This window comes from Suricata suricatta, chromosome 5 (genome assembly GCF_006229205.1).
Source record: "Suricata suricatta isolate VVHF042 chromosome 5, meerkat_22Aug2017_6uvM2_HiC, whole genome shotgun sequence".
NCBI lineage: Eukaryota > Metazoa > Chordata > Mammalia > Carnivora > Herpestidae > Suricata > Suricata suricatta.
The window spans coordinates 66,762,266-66,779,801 of NC_043704.1; the positions used below are offsets into that span (position 1 = coordinate 66,762,266).

At 33.9% G+C, this 17,536-nt stretch overlaps 1 protein-coding gene and 1 long non-coding RNA gene across 2 annotated transcripts in view; one reads left to right on the forward strand and one right to left on the reverse strand.

Moving 5' to 3' along the window:
• STXBP5L (syntaxin binding protein 5 like) overlaps positions 1-17,536 on the forward strand; it is a 361,836-nt gene that overhangs the window by 278,305 nt on the left and 65,995 nt on the right. The window contains exon 22 of the mRNA XM_029939407.1: positions 17,391-17,456. Coding sequence (XP_029795267.1) covers positions 17,391-17,456 — 66 coding nt within the window. The remainder of the gene's footprint in view (positions 1-17,390; positions 17,457-17,536) is intronic.
• LOC115291790 overlaps positions 1-17,536 on the reverse strand; it is a 91,357-nt gene that overhangs the window by 22,094 nt on the left and 51,727 nt on the right. The window lies entirely within an intron of this gene.

Sequence of the window (17,536 nt, forward strand, 5' to 3'; positions counted from 1 at the left end):
TTTTTCTGTTTTGAGTGTCATTGCAACTACTGTATTGTAAAGGATGGAAAATAATTGCATATGTTAAAAAAAATATGAAAAATAAATATAATTTATTATGAAAAAAAATAAAATAAAGCTCTAAAAACTCTATAATAAAGCATACAACCCAATTAAAAAAATGGGCAAAAAGTTTGAATAAACAGTTCACATAAGAAGATATACTGATAACAAATAAACATTTGAACAGGGAAGGAAACAATCAACAAAACTGAAAGGCAACCTTTGAAATGGGAGAACATATTTGCAAATTACATGTCTGATAATGGGTTGGTATCCAAAAATCTATAAAGAACTTATCAAACTCAATACTCAAAAAATAATCCAGTTAAAAAATGGTCAGAAGACCATTTTCCTAAAAGGACATATAGATGACTAACAGACCCATGAAAGTTGCTCAACATTACTTATCATCAGGGAAATACAAATCAAAACTACAATGAGAGATCACCTCACATCAGTCAGAATGGCTAAAATTAATAACAGAGGAAGCAACAGGTGTTGGCCAGGATGCAGAGAAAGGGGAACACTCTTGCACTGTTTGTGGGAATGCAAATTGGTGTAGCCACTCTGGAAAACAGAATGGAGGTTCCTCAAACTGTTAAAAATAGAACTACCCTACAACCTAGAAATTGCACTACTAGGTATTTACCCAAAAGATACAAAAATTCTGATTCAAAGGGATACATATACCCCAAGGTTTATAGTAGCATTACAGCAATGGTCAAATGATGGAAACAGCCCAAATGTTGATCAATAATCAATGAATAAAGAAGATGTGAAGTATATAATTATGTACCTGCACACATACATACATACATACATATACATATATACACATGCACAAATACACATACACAATGGAATATTACTCAGCCATCAAAAAGAATGAAATCTTGTCATTTGCAAAAATGTGGATGGAGCTAAGGCATATTATGCTAAGCAAAATAAGTTAGTCAGAAAAAGACAAATACTATATGATTTCACTCCCATGGAATTTAAGAAAACAGACGAATGTGGGGTGGGGGAGAAAAAAGAGGGCCAAACCAGAAAATAGACTGCTAGCTATAGAGAACAAATTGAAAGTTACCGAAGGGGGATGCATTAAATGGGTGTTAAGTATTAAGGAAGGCTCTTTTGATGAGCGCTGGGTGTTATATGTAAGGGATGAATCATTAACTTCTACTCCTGAAACTATTATTATACTGTATGCTAAATAACAGGATTTTATATAAAAATGCTTAAAAAAAAAGAAAAGTTTTAGGAAATCAAATCCAGCTGTGTATCAAAAATAATTAAAGAATGTTCCAGGAATGTAGTGATGGTCCTTTATTATAATTCAATCAATAAATTAAAGAATTAAACAATAAAGAAAGCATATGAAAAGATACTCAACATTCAACATCATTAGGAAACTCAAATTAAAACTACAATGAGAGAGGTGCCTCCGTGACTCATTTGGTTATGTGTCCTACTCTTAATTTTCTCTCAGGTCATGATCTCATGGTTTGTGAGTTTGAGCCCTGCATCTGGCTCTATGCTACCAGCATGGATTTTCTCTCTCCCTCTCTCTTTACCACTCCCCAGCTTGCAATGTCTCTCTCTCTCAAAATAAAAAAATAAACAAAAAAACCTGTAGTGAGGTATTATTATACATCAGTTAAACGGACTGAAATCAAAAAGATTGATCACGCCAAGTATTGGCAGGAACGTGGAAGGAACAGAACTATCCTACCCTACTGGTAGGAATGTACGATGGTATGATCAAGTTAGCAGGCTCTTTATTTATTTTTTTTAATTTACAGTTTATTGTCAAGTTGGTTTCCATATAACACCCAGTGTTCTTCCCCACAAGTGCCCTCCTCCGTGACCATCATGCCCTTTCTCCTTTCCCCTCCCCCTTCAGCCCTGTTTGTTTTCAGTATTTAAGAGTCTCTCATGATTTGCCTCCCTCCCTCTCCCTAACTCTTTTTTCCCCCTTCTCCTCCCCATGGCCCTCTGTTAGCTTTCTCCTGTTAGACCTATGAGTGAAAACATGGTATCTATCCTCCACCTGACTTATTTTGCTTAGCATGACACCCTCGAGGTCCATCCACTTTCCGACAAATGGCCAGATTTCATTCGTTCTCATTGCCACGTAGTATTCTATTCTATACATAAACCACATCTTCTTGATCCATTCATCAGGTGATGGACATTTAGGCTCTTTCCATGATTTGGCTATTGTTGAAAGTACTGCTTTGAACACTGGGGTACACGTGCCCCTATGCATCAGCACTTCTATATCCCTTGGGTAAATCCCCAGCAATGCTATTGCTGGGTCATAGGGGAGTTCTATTTATAATTTTTTGAGGAGCCTCCACACTGTTTTCCAGAGTGGCTGTACCAGTTTACATTCCCACCAACAGTGTAGGAAGGTGCCATTTCTCCACATCCTCGCCAGCATCTATAGTCTCTTGTTCATTTATTCACTCTGACTGGTATGAGGGGGTAATCTCAGTGTGGTTTTGATTTGTATAACCCTGATGATGAGTGATGCTGAACATCGTTTCATGTATCTGTTGGCCATCTGGATGTCCTCTTTGGAGAAGTGTCTATTCATGTTTTCTGCCCATTTCTTCACTGGATTATTCATTTTTCAGGTGTGGAGTTTGGTGAGTTCCTTGTAGATTTTGGATGCTAGCCCTTTATCCCATATGTCATTTGCAACTATCTTTCCCCATTCTGTTGGCTATTAGTTTTCTTGATTTTTTCCTTTGCAGTGCAGAAGATTTTTATCTTGATGAGGTCCCAATAGTTCATTTTTGCTCTTGATTCCCCTGCCTTTGGGGATGTGTCTAGTAGGAAATTGCTGCGATTAGGTCAAGGAGGCTGTTTCCTGCTTTCTCCTCTAGGGTTTTGATGGTTTCCTGTCTCACATTCAGGTCCTTCAGCCATTTTGATTTGATTTTTCTGTATGGTGTAAGAAAGTAGTCTAGTTTCATTCTTCTGCATGTTGCTGTCCAGTTCTCCCAGCACCACCCATTAAAGAGGCTGTCTTTTTTCCATTGGGTACTCGTTCCTGCCTTGTCAAAGATTAATTGGCCATACATTTGTGGGTCCAGTTCTGGGTTCTCTATATTATTCCATTGGTCTATGTGTCTGTTTTTGTGCTAATACCATACTGTCTTGATGATGACAGCTTTGTAGTAGAGGCTAAAGTCTGGGATTGTGATGCCTCCTGCTTTGGTTTTCTTCTTCAATATTACTTTGGCTTATCAGAGTTTTTTGTGCTTCCATATGAATTTTAGGATAGTTTGTTCTAGCTTTGAGATGAATACTGGTGCAGTTTTGATGGGGATTGCATTGAATGTGTAGATTACTTTGGGTAATAATGACATTTTAACGATGTTTATTCTTCCGATCCGTGAGCATGGAATGTTTTTCCATTTCTTTGTGTCTTCTTCAATTTCTTTCATAAGTTTTCTATAGTTTTCATTATACAGGTCTTTTACATTTTGGTTAGGTTTATTCCTAGGTAATTTATGGTTTTTCGTGCAATTGTGAATGGGGTCAGTTTCTTGATATCTCCTTCTTTTGCTTCATTATTGGTGTATAGGAATGCAACTGATTTCTGTACATTGATTTTGTACCCTGCAATTTTGCTGAATTCATGGATGTTCTAGTAGGCTTCTGGTGGAGTTGGTGGTGTTTTCCATGTGGAGTATCATGTCATCTGTGAAAAGTGAAAGTTTGACTTCATCTTTGCTAAATCTGATGCCTTTTATTTCCTTTTGTTGTCAGATGAAGGGGCAAGATGGTGGAGAAGTTGGCAGGTTCATAAAGATTTAAACATATATTTATTATATGATATATTCATTTTATATCCAGTTATTTAAACTAGACAAATGAAGGTATAGAGCCTATATCAATGCAAACACATGCATAACAATCACTGAAACATTTGTAGTAGTCAAAAACTGAAACAACCAAAAAATCCAGTAAACAAATTCTGTTCTATCTGTTCAATGATTTACTAAGCAATAAAAATGTAAGCAATTTTTTCCTTTTTCTAAGGTTTCAAGTTTTTATTTAAACTTTAGTTAACATATAGTATAATATTAGTTTCAGGAGTAGAATTTAGTGATTCATCATTTACATCGTACACTCAGTGCTCATCACAAGTGCCCTCCTTAATATCCATGATCCATTTAACCCATTACCCTGCCCATCTCCCTTCCAGCAACTCTCAGTTTGTTCTTTACAGTCTATTATGGTATGTCTCTTTTTTCCCCTAGGTATACACTATTGATAAATGTTGTGACATCAATGAATCTCAAAATAATTACACTGAATAAAAGAAACCAGGCCAAAAAAAAAAAGGTGTATATTGTATGATTCCATTCATATAAAATTCTAGGAAATGAAAACTAAAGCATAGTAACAGAAAGCAGATTAGTGGTTGCTTGGGGTTAGGAAGGAGCACTTATGGAAAGGGCTGGAAGAAGGATTACAAAAACACAAAACATTGGGCATGAGGGATCTGTTTATTATCTTGACTACGGAGAGGTTTCACAGGTATATGTATATATCAAAAGTTATCAAATCATATACTGTATAAATATGTAAATTAAACCTTCATATAGCTTTTTTTCAAGAAAGAACTAGCCATGTGAGGCAGGAAATGGTGTATTCCAGGCAGAGTGAACATCCTGTAAGAAGGTTCTAAAGGTAAAGGACTTAACTATCTTTTGGAAATAAAAATAAGGCCAAGGAGGCTGGGAGTGTTATAGAAAGAAACTGAGAGGGGAAATGAGTTCAGATTTTGAGGTCTAGATAAGCAGGAATAAGATTATACATGTTCCTTAGGCAATTATAAGAAGTCCCATTTTATTTCAAGGAGGAGAATGATATGCTTTTATGTCTTAAAATATCATCCACACTGCTATATGAATAAAATATTGTAGAGTCAAAAAAAGAAAAAAGAAAAGAAAAAAAGGCCAGTATACTAGTTAGGAGGCCACTGTGTAATCAAGGCAATAAATGAAGGTGGCTTTGACTAGGTTTTAACAATGTTATTGTAGAAAAAAGAGTAGGTCCAAATATCATTAGTACATTAGAGCTAGTTATTATATTCAGTGTGGAAGATCAGAGAGTGGAATCAAAGATTCTTCCCACATTTAGGCTTGAGTCGCTGATTGTGTCATGATACAAAGATGAAGCTAGGTTTGGGATAAGGCATGGTAATAAGGAAGAATACTTCAGTTTTATACATGTCAAAATTTGGTATGTCTGCCATTTATCCAAGTGACGATGTCAAGTGGACAACTAAACAAATCTGAATATAAATGCTGTTAGTTGAGTCTTTAGCATATATATAATATATAATGACATGGGAATAAATGAAATTACCTAGGCAGGGGAGAAAGTGGAAACAGAAGGAGGGAAGAGGAGGACTATGGATAGAGACATTAGGAATTTCAACCTTTACGCTTTAAAGGAAGAGGAGCAGCTGACACAGAGGACTTACCAGAGAGAAGAGAAAAAATGAGGAGACTGTTGCAGAAACCAAAATAATGGGGAATGCGTCAAGAAGTGATTAGCCATGTCAAATGCTAAAGAAAGCATTATCTTTAGCTTTAACAGAAATCTCAGTGTGAGTCAAACAAATAAAACAAGCTAATATAACTTATGGGAGTGGCAATATCTAAAGACATTTTCGGCCCTCAGAAATAGGAAAGGGGTGCTCTACTGGCAACTAGTAAATAGAATGCTGATAAACATCCTATAATATACTATCCCACAGCAAAAAATTTATCTCACCAAAATGTCAATCAAATTGGAAAAAATTCAGACCAGAGCATTTTATATGATCAGTGATAATTTGGTAAGAAAATCCCCTAGAGTATAGACTATTCATATGTACAAAGACACTTGTGTACTGGGTATTGGTCTCTTAAAGAATACTGATATTTTATTTCACATTCACAAGTTGTTTTAAATACCATATTATACACTAAGATACATTATAGATATACACTTGACCCTTATACACTGTGGGGTTAGAGGCACCAACCCTCCTATGCAGTCAAAAACCTATGTTTAACTTTTGGCTCCCCCAAAACTTAACTACCAATAGCCTACTACTGACCAAAGGCCTTATGAATAACAGTTATCACATATTTTGTATGTTACTTGTATTATAGACTATATTCTTACAATAATGTGTGATAAAGAAAATGTTATTAAGAAAATAAGAAAAAATACATTATATTACACTATATTTACTGCACTATACTGTTATTTATTGAAAAAAAATTGTGTATTAGTTGGACCCATGTAGGTCATACTCTTGTGCAAGGGTCAACTGTACATTTTTTTTTATTTAAAAATAATTTTTTTACATTTATTTATTATTGAGAGACAGAGCATGAACAGGATAAGGGCAGAGAGAGAAGGAGACACAGAATCTGAAGCAAGCTCCAGGCTCTGAGCAAGCTGTCAGCACAGAGCCTGTCGCGGGGCCCGAACCTGCAAACTCCAAGATCATGACCTGAGCTGAAGTCAGTCGCTCAACTGACTGAGCCACCCAGGCACCCCTACTGTACATTCTTAAAAATTTTAAATAAAAGTTAATATGATTCATTGTACCCAAAGGAGATTGTCTTCTGATATTCAGTTATTTACCATAAGATGTCTGTATCTGTTATCAATCAGGACTTATTATACATTTTCTCTTTTATTATTATTATGTCTTTTCTAATGAATCAGTGTACAAATCTTCTAAGACTAGTCAATTTGCTTTATTCTATTTATATATCAGACATAATTTTATCACCTAATCTCTGGGAGATCTCTTTGGGAAACCTCACTATAATTTTTGGGAAAAGCACAATTATTTGGCAGGTACTCTGAGTACTTTATTGGATACTTACTAGTATTAGGAATGGATTTATCAATTTAACTAGTTACCATTCTCTTGGTCTTCCATGTCTTCAGTCCAGCTTTCACAGTATTTCCAAGATATAAAATAAAACTAAGGGAGAGGCTTTCTATTTCCAGACAGGATGTTGAGACATGAAAGTTCATTCCCATAAAAACAATATGGCAACAGTAATAAAACCCTGTGATAAGTACAATGATAAAGTTAAAGTCATACTTTTCTATTGGGATATTAAAAAGTGGTAGATTCAAAAAGAAGGCTTGATTAAATGAATTCCAGAGTAAAAAGAGACATTCATAGATGAGCAGAAAGCTGTAGCTGCTCTCATACCTGATGCAAGTGACTGATCTGGGCATAGGTCCAGAAAGGAGTGGGCCTGCTATAGATGGATGGACTACAGAGTAGGAAAAACTAGAATTCTACATCTAGCAAAAATCTTTTATTTACCTATTTATTTATTATTTATTTAGAGTGCACATGTTCACACATAAGGGAGGAGCAGAGAGAGGGAGAGAGAGAATCCCAAAATTCTCACAATCTGTGAGATCATGACCTGAGCCAAAATTAAGAGTTAGATGCTTATGGGACACCTGAGTGGCTCAGTCAGTTAAGCTTCCAACTTCTTCTCAGGTCATGACCTCATGGTTCATAAGTTCAAGTCCCACATCGGGCTCTGTGCTGACAGCTCAGTCCCCAGAGTCTGTTTGGATTCTGTGTCTCCCTCTCTCTTTCTATCATTCCTCCCCCACTCATGTTTTGTCTCTCTCTCTCGCTGTAAAAAATAAATAAACATGAAAATTAAAAAAAAACATGCTTAACCAACCGAGCCACCCAGGCACCCCTCTAGCAAAAAATGTTTTTAAATAAAGGTAAAGAAATTTGTCACGAGCAGACCTGCACTACAAGATATAGTAAAGGTTTTTGGGTGTTGTTTTGTTTTGTTTTAGAGAGAGAGAAAGAGCAAGACGGGGAAAGGGGCAGAGGGAGAGAGGGAGGGAAGGAGGGTGGGAATCTTAAGCAGGTTCCATGTTTAGCATGGAGCCCGCTGTGGGCCTTGATCCCATGATCCTAGGATTATGACCTGAGCAGAAAACAAAGAGTTGGATGCTCAACTGACTGGGCCAACCAGGCACCCCAGTAGAGGAGGTTTTTAAGATGAGGGAAATAATACCAGACTGAGATTTAGATATACAGTAAGAATGAAAAACATTGGAGAAATAAATATGTGCATAAATATAAGATTATTTTGTCATTTCTTAAAATCCCTAAGAATTCATCTAATATTTAAATTAAAAACTAACTGTATTATGGGATTTACAACACGTAGAAGAAAAATATATGACAATAATAACAAAGGATGGGAGGGACATAAAAAGAATCGTGTTATAAGTTTCCTTCATCATAAGAGAAATTATGCAACAATAATTAAGAGAGATTGTGATAAATTATAGATGCATATTATAATCCATAGAAACCATTAAAAAAAATAAAACAGAAGTGTGGTTAAGTAGCCAAGAGAAGATCAAATAGAATACTAAAAAATATTTGATTTTTTTCAAAGAACAGAAAAGTGAAATAGTAGAAAAAAGAACAGAAGGGCAAACTGAAAAAAACTGAGGGGCATAAACTTAACGCTATCAATCATTATATTATATTAAATGTAAATGGAGCAAATATCATCCCCGCCATTTTCTTGGGGGGGCAAGAGAAATTATGAGAAGAGATGAGAAAAAAGACCCAATTATATGCTGTTTATAAGAGATGCACTATAATTATAAAAACATACAAATGATTGAAAATAAGAGAAAAATAATTTTATCAAGTGATTTATCAATATTACTCTAGAGAGCTGAATGTGGCTATATTATGAGAATAAAGTAGACTTCTTGACAAGGAGATAGAGAAGCAGGTTCTAATTGTAGTAGAACCATTATCAGAAAGATATAAAAAATCCTATACAAGTACAGAGCTAATAAGAGATATTCAAAATATAGAAAGCAAACAAAAGAAAAGAAAGGAAGAAATACACAAATATACAATCATAGCTGGTGAGTCATTTCTCCTCAGTAACTGATAGAATAAGCAAAAATTAGCTAAGTATATTAAGAAAAAATTAAACAATTCTCTTAAACAAATTGACCTAACTGACCAAAATAGCCACCTACAACATACAAAGGAAAATATGAATTTTTTTCAAGTTGACATGGAATATTCACAAATGTAGACTGAGTCAGGAAACAAGTTATAATGGATTATAGGGAACTGAAATCAAGCAGAGTATGTTCTTTGATCATAAGAGAAATTAAGTTAGAAATCAATAACAGAAATATATCTTAAAATCCCCAAATATTTGGAAATTAAGACTTCCTCATAGTTTAAAAAAGAAATCACAGGGAAAGTTTTTAATATTTTTGAACTGAGTGAAAGTATAAACACAAAATATCAAAATTTGTGAGATGTTGCTTAAGTAGTATTTAAAGGAAAAAGTTAGAACATTAGTGCTTATATTGGAAACGAAGATACCAAATCAATAATCTAAGACACTAAAAAAGAGCAGTATAACACAAAGTAAATAGAAGGAAGGAAATAAAGACAGAAATAAATGAAATTGAGGGCAAACAATAGAGTAGATGTAGATCAACAAAACCACAAAGTATTTCTTCAAAAAATTTACTAAATCTGTAAAACCCTTGTAAGACAGATCAAGAAGGAAAAAAAATAACCAATATGATAAGTGAAAAAGGGAGCATCAGTATGGATCCTACAGACATTAAAAATAATAAAGTAAAACTATGAACAACTTTATTCCTATAAATTGACCATATAGAGGAAAGCAAGAGATTTGTTGAAAAAAAATTATAAAAACTGACACCAAACACATTGGAAATATAAATAGTCTCCTATCTTTAAAAATAAAATTTGAATTTAAAATTAAATACCTACAACAAGGAAAACTGCAGGCTTTGAATAGTTTCACTGATTAATTTTACCAAACATTTAAGGAGGAAATAGCACTATTCTTATGCAAACATTTTCCGGGAATAGAAAAATAGAGAAATCTTCCCAACTGCTTATGAGAGGACAGCACAATGCTGAAACATAAAACTTGATAAACTTAAAGGAAAAGTACAGGCCAGTCTCACTTATGAACATGGATTCAGAAATATTAGTAAATGGAAGACAGACATATGTAAGAAAGATAAAATATAGCCATGGTGGTTTCATCCTAGAAATAGCAGTTTAATATTTGAAAACCAATCAATGCAAAACAACTGATTAACATAATAAAGGAAAAAATTATATGATCATCTCAAAACATGTAAAAAATATCATAAATTAATGCTTCTTTAGAATACTTACCAGAAAACTAAGACTAAAATATTTCCTCAAATGAATAAAGCTCATATATGAAAAACCTACAAACAATATCACACTTAATTATGGAATATTGGATGTTTTTCCAATAAAATTGATAACAAAGCCATGATGTTCACCCTCATCATCTTTGTTCAACATTGTATTTAATGACCTAGTAAGCACAAAAGCAATATAAAAATAATATGCCTAGGGATAAGCAAGAAAATATTAAAACTCACTTTATTTGCCAATAATATTGTAGGGTATTAGGATACCCAAAAGAATCTACAAAAAAAAAAAAAAAGATACAAGACACTATGTGAACTGAGCAACATTGTAGAGTATACAGTATACAAATCAATCATCTTTCTATATAATAAAAGGAAACAATTGAGAAATGTATTTATTTTTGAAATACCTGGTACTGGATAGGGGCACCTGGGTGCCTCAGTCAGTTAAACATCCAAATCTTGATTTTGACTGAGGCCATGATCTCATGGTTCATGAGATCGAACCCTGCATCAAACTCTGCTGACAGCTCAGAGCCTGCTTGGAATTCCCTCTCTCCCCTCTTCCTCTGCCCCTCATTCTCTTTCTTTCTCAAACAGCAAATATAACAAAACAAAACAAAAAACCAGGTAGAGGATAGACTTCCAAATGGCATCCTAAGAAGCATCATGGACACATTTTACAGAAAAAAAAAAAAACTGGTGAAAACTATTTTTTTATAAAAAGCAATGACTTACAGCCTCTGGAAATTGTCCTAAGAGGATACAGAAGAGAAAGAAACATTTATCCATGAAAATGTACTGGCACTTGGTAAAAAGTGTGTCTTTGACATTGAAGCCACAACTTGCTGTACACCTCTCCTACCTTCATGTTGCCAGCATTTCTCATCCCCTCCATTCCAAGTTGCAAAGGACAAATTCCTGGTAAGAGTAGCCTAGAGGTGAAAGGTTCCTCTCCCCTGTCAGTCCGCCCCTCAGGACAAAACATCTACCCTAGGCATGGCAAGTAAAATCCTGAGGTCCTGATTGCTCCCACCCAGCTTGTTCATAGGTTTCATGACAGAAAAGTAGAGTTGGGAAGACCAGAGGCTACCACCCCTGCCCCAGGGCCCAGGCCAGTGGCTCATAAATTTTGCCCAGAGAAAGAGAGAATCTATAAAACAGCGAACTCTGAAGCTCTCCCCGAAGAAACATTTTATTTGAAACAATGTGGGGAAGTCCAAGCCTAAAGATGCTCTTACAACCAATGAAGTATTTGATGGAAATCAAATAAGATGCTAGCAGCTCCTCTTATTTAAAAGCAACTAGCTAGGCCAGGGGTGAGCTAGGGTTTGAACAAACCTCCAAGACTAGCTTCAAATATAACTTCTGCCTGAATTGGAATAGAATAGTAAGTAATATATATCCTGGAGCATTGCCACAAACAGTAAAGCATTCCCATCGTTGTGACTGTGATACCTATTAGCTGGATTTGGGATCAACAAAGTGATCAGGGAAAGAGACAAAGAGAACCCTGCTAAAACTACTGCCATCCCAGGTGAGAGTATACACACAGAAGGCTATACCCTCTGATAAACAACATCAGAGTCTTTACAATGTAAGGGAAATAAACTTTACTAAAATAGCCTAGCCAAGTCACTAAAAAAGCAAATAACAACAACAAAAACCAGAGAGAGGGAGGGAAATCAGTTATCAATATCCAGAATTGCTATACTCTACTACCTAAAGTGTCTAGTTATCAACAAAATATTATAAGACCTGAAATAAAACAGGAAAGCATGACCTATTCACAGAAAAAACAAGGCAAAACAAATGGTTTCTGAGAAGGCCCAAATGTTGGACTTAACAAAGACCTCATACCAGGCATGAAAAACCTTAAAAGAGCCCAAAGATACCATGTTTAAAGAACGGAAACTATAATGATCATGCCTCATCAAATAAAGAATATTAGCAAGGAGATCAAAGTTATAAAAAGAAGCAAACAAGTTAGTCCGAGGGTTGTGGGTTATCGTTAAACTGATCGTTAAACTGATTAAAAAGAAGCAAACAGAACTAACTTATAGCATGCATAAGAATTAACTCAAAATGAATTATAGACTGGAACATAAGATACAAAATGATAAACATCCTATAAGAAAATATAGGCAGTAAGTAATGTAGGGGTTAATATCAAAAATATATAAAGAACTTATACAACTATAGCAAAAAAATTCCAATTAAAAAATGACCAGAGCATATGAAAAGATACTTTTCCAAAAAAAACATGCAGGTAACCTACAGGTACATGAAAAGTTGCCCAGCATCACTAATCATCAGAGAAATGCAAATCAAAACTGCAATGAGATATCACGTCCCACTTGTCAGAATGGTTATTACCAAAAAGACCAGAAATAACAAGTGTTGGCAAGTATGTAGAGAAAAGGGAACTCCTGTGTGCAGTGATGGTAGGAATGTAAGTTGGGGAAGATGCTTTGAAAAATAGTATGAAGTTTCCTCACAAACTAAAAATAGAACTACCATATGATCCATCAATTCCACTTCCGAAGAATTAAAAAAAACTAACTAAAAAAAAATATGCCACTCCCATATTCATTACAGCATTATTTACATATTTTCTAAGATATCGAAACAACCTAAGTGTCCTTCAATGGATGGATGAATAAGGAAAGAACAATCGAGTTACACACACACCCAATGGATTATTATTCAGCCATAAAAAGGATATCTTGCCATTTGCAACAACATGGATGGACCTTGAGAACATTACAGTGCCCAGTGAGATAAGACATGCAATATTACTTATATGTGGAATCTAAAAATGAACAAAGAACAACAAAAATGAGCACATAGTTCTGGAGAAGAGATTGGTGGTTTCCAGAGGCAGAGGGTGAAGAGTGGGTGAAATAGGTGAATGGGAAAACAAGAACCAAATGGAAATTCTTCTACTAAAAAGTACAGTAAGTAAAAAGAAAAATTCACTAGAGGAAGTCAACAGTAGATCCTGAACTGGCAGATATCAGAATCCACAAACTTGAAGGTAGATTGATAGAGACTGCATTCTGAAGGGGAAAAAATAAGAAAAATTAACAAATCCTCAAAGAAGTTTAGGATACTGTAAATGAAGCAAACATGTCCGCAATAAGAGTAGTAGAGGAGAGAGAGAAGCAGAAAAATATTCAAAAAAGAAAATAGCTGAAATTTTTCAAAATTTGATGAATACCATTAATGCATAGGTCTAAAATGTCGATGAACTCCAAACAAGATAAATGCAAAGATATCCACACCCAGATACATCATAGTAAAAATGCTGAAAGGCAATAAGAAAATCTTGAAAACAGTAAGAGAAAAACGACTTGTAATGTACAACAGAACTCAAGTAGGATTAACAGTTCATTAGAAACAATGGAGACCAGAAACAGTAGGTCAACATATTTGAAGTGCTCAAAGGATAAACCTAATCCAAAAATCTTATATCCAGCAAAACCATCTTTCAAAAATGTAGCTGAAATAAGACCTTTCCAGATAAAAAATAAGAGAATTTGTTGCTAGCATAGCCACCTTATAAGAAATACTAAAGGAAGTTTTTCTCAGGCTGAAAAAAGTAATGCCAGATGATAATTTGAATTCACACAAAGGAAAAAAGAACACTATTAAGGTAACTATATAATTATAAAATAATACTACAAACGTACACTACTCTTAACTGATTTAAAAAGCCATTTATGAAACAATATGCATAAAATTGTATTGATGGGCCTATATAGTATATAGAAATGTGATATATTTTCCAATAAAAGCACAAAGGAAGCAGGTGGAAGCAAAGTTGTATTTGAGTAAGCAAACAAAACATGGTGTATCGACCAGAACAAAGAAGAGAACTAGAAATGATAATTTGGAAAGTTAATATATAAACATATTTTTTGCTCACTTCCTTGTCTCGGGTTTTATAAAAACATAGTTATATAAAGTAATTATAATGATGTTGGATTTGTAACACATATGGATGTATTATGTATGCCAGTAATAGCACATAAAGGGGAAGGAAGAAATGAAGTATAAAGGAATAACATTTCTGCATCCCCCTAGAATTAAGTTAATATACATCTAAAGTAGGTACTGAGAAGTTGAGATGTATATATTGTCTTAAAGCAACGACAACTCCAAAAACAGAACTCCAAAATCATTAAAGAAATAAATGAGTTACACTAGAAAATATTTATTTAATGCCAAACAAACCAGTAAAGGAAGATTAGAGGGACAAAGAGACATGAGACATATAGAAAAGTAAAGTAGAATAACAGGTATAACACAACTATATCAGTTATAACGTTAAATGTGAATAGATTTAACAATTCAATCAGAAGACAAAGACTGTTGAACCAGATTTTTTTTAAACCAAGATTTAACTCTATGTTGTCAGAAGGCCACACATAAAGATATAAATAGACTGAGAGTAAAAGGATGGACAAAGACCACACAGACAGCAAATACAGCTGTAGTTAATATCAGACAAAATAGTTTTTAAAGCAAAATAAAACATTACTATAAATAGAGACATCTAAAATGAAAAAAATGGTTAACACATCTAGAAGATATAACCATTATAAACATCTTTTTTTTCTATTTTTTAATGTTTTTTAAATTTATTTTTGAGAGAGAGAGAGAGTCAGCAGAGGAGGGTCAGAGAGAGAGAGAGACAGAGAGACATAGAATCTGAAGACAGGCTTCAGGCTCTGAGCTAGCTGTCAGCACAGAGGCTGACATGGGGCTCGAACCCACGAACTATGAGATCATGACCTGAGCCAAAGTCAGAACTTAACCTACTGAGCCTCCCAGGCGCCCGACAATTATAAACATCTATGTTTCTGATGACAGAGCTACAAAGTACATAAAGTAATACTCTACAGAATCAAAGGGAGATAGACAATTCAACAATAATTATCAGAAATTTCAATATTACACTTTGAATAATGATACAAAAAGTAGGCAGAAAACCAAAAATGAAATAAAGACTTGAAAAATGCCCCATACAAAACTTCTACCCTGAAATCTACAAACTAATGCAGAAAGAAAATTTTTTAAAGATCATTTAAATGGAGGAGGATACAATGTTTTGGGGTTGGGAGACAATATTTTTAAAATTTTAAATTATCTTTAAAAGCCAATTTAAAAATATTTATTCTATCAAAATTATTACAGACCAATAAAAATTTGGCACCTCCTTTTGTAGCAAATGACAAACTGATTCTAAAATTTATTTTGAAATGCAAAAAATCTAAAATAATAGAAATACTCTTAGAAAAGAACAAAGTTGGAGGATTTTATTACCTGACTTTAAAGTGTACTATAAACCTGTATTAATTAGTGTGGGAGTTGAGAAAAGATACACAAATAGACCAATGACTACAGAATACAAAGTCTGGAAGTAAAGCTATAGATATGTATCCAATTTATTTTTTTACTAAGGCATTAATAAAAATCAATGGATAAAGGAAAACCTTTTTAACAAATAATGACAGAAAAACTAGACAACATATAGGGGACAAGTGAACCTTTATCTCTACCTCACACCGCAACCAAAATTTATTTGAATTATATCCTAAAACTGAAGGCTGAAAATTAAAAAAAGCTTCTTGAAGAATACAGTAATATCTTCATGACCATGGAGTAGGCAAAGATGACTTACACAGGAATTATAAAACAAATCACAATTAAAAAAATTTACAAATTGTCCTTCAAGCAAACTAATCTTCTGAACATCAAAAGATTTCATTTTCACTAAGAAAATGACAAGATAAAGTCACATACTAGAAGAAAATATTCACAGTACCTACTTCTAACAAAAGACTTTTAAGTATATAAAGAGTTCTATTCAAGATGTGGAATTTACTTGGTTCTGTAAAATTATTTAAACTCTTCTAACTCATAGTTTCTTATTTGTAAAACCTAAGAGTTGGACTAGAATACCACAGCAGAACTTTACCCCAATTCTGTAATTTTTTGAACCACAGCAAGTTTATTGGTACAAATTATATTGAGAGGGTGGTGGCAAGGAATATGAACAAAGATAGTTCTGCTAATTGACAACAGTTCTTAATAAGTACTTCTAGATATGAGGATATACATTAAAGTAGGAGCTCTGAGTTATTTTCTATAAGGAAAAAGTGTATAAGAAGCTCTAACAAGAATATGAAAACTATAATTAAGGATATTTTATGAATGTCACATGAATGCAGGCTGGCAGATAGCAAGAATTATAAAATGTTTTTTAATATTGTATCTATCCTTGTATTTGTCAGTAGAGTGACTTAACAGAATATTAAAATAAGAGAGGGGCAACTGGGTGGCTCAGTTGGTTGAGCACCGACTCTCGGTTTCAGCTGATTGTGGTGTTGCAGTTTGTGAGATTGAGCTCTGTCAGCACAGAGCCTTCTTGGGATTCTCTCTCCTTGCCTCTCCCCCACTCATGTGTGTGCTCGCTCTCGCTCTCTATCTCAAAATAAATTAAAAGAACTTTTAAAACGTAAGAGAAAAGTGTAATGCTTATTATAAGAATGAATTTGATACAATCAAATAAATCACTTAATAATATGTACTATACAACACTACATTTTAATAACTAAGTATAATATTTAAAATCTATAGCTTAATATTATTTTTAAAAGCCAATAAGGATTCTCTTAAAAGTAGATTTGATTAGGTCTTTTAAAAAACCCTTTATAAGTTGTATTATTTTGGGCCTGTTTTTAGATGAAACCAGGTCATTTATTAAAGTAGCTATTTCATATGAAAAAAATAAAGATTTTATATTTTTCTACCATTATGTTCAGTTACTCTTTGTATATATCTATTAGTTATTGTTTCGTATTGTTTCTGGTATCACTTGTTGAAACAAATTTTTAGAATCATTGTCATAGCATGAGAATAGAAAAATAGTTCTCACAATAAGAAAAAACTTTTGAAACTTTTAGGAATGAATGAATAAGAATTATCTACAAAGTGTCATCAAAATTTAAAAAACGTGTTAGCAAAATTTATCTCATTTCTTATCATTTCATTTTCAGGTTTAACTGAGCTAAATGACAGTCCAGTTCCCCTGGAACTTGAGCGCTGCAAGTCTCCCACTTCAGGTAAAGATGAATGGTGACATTTAGTTTTCTTGTAATGCACTGCAGTAATCTACTGCTTTATTTTCATAATTCTTACAATG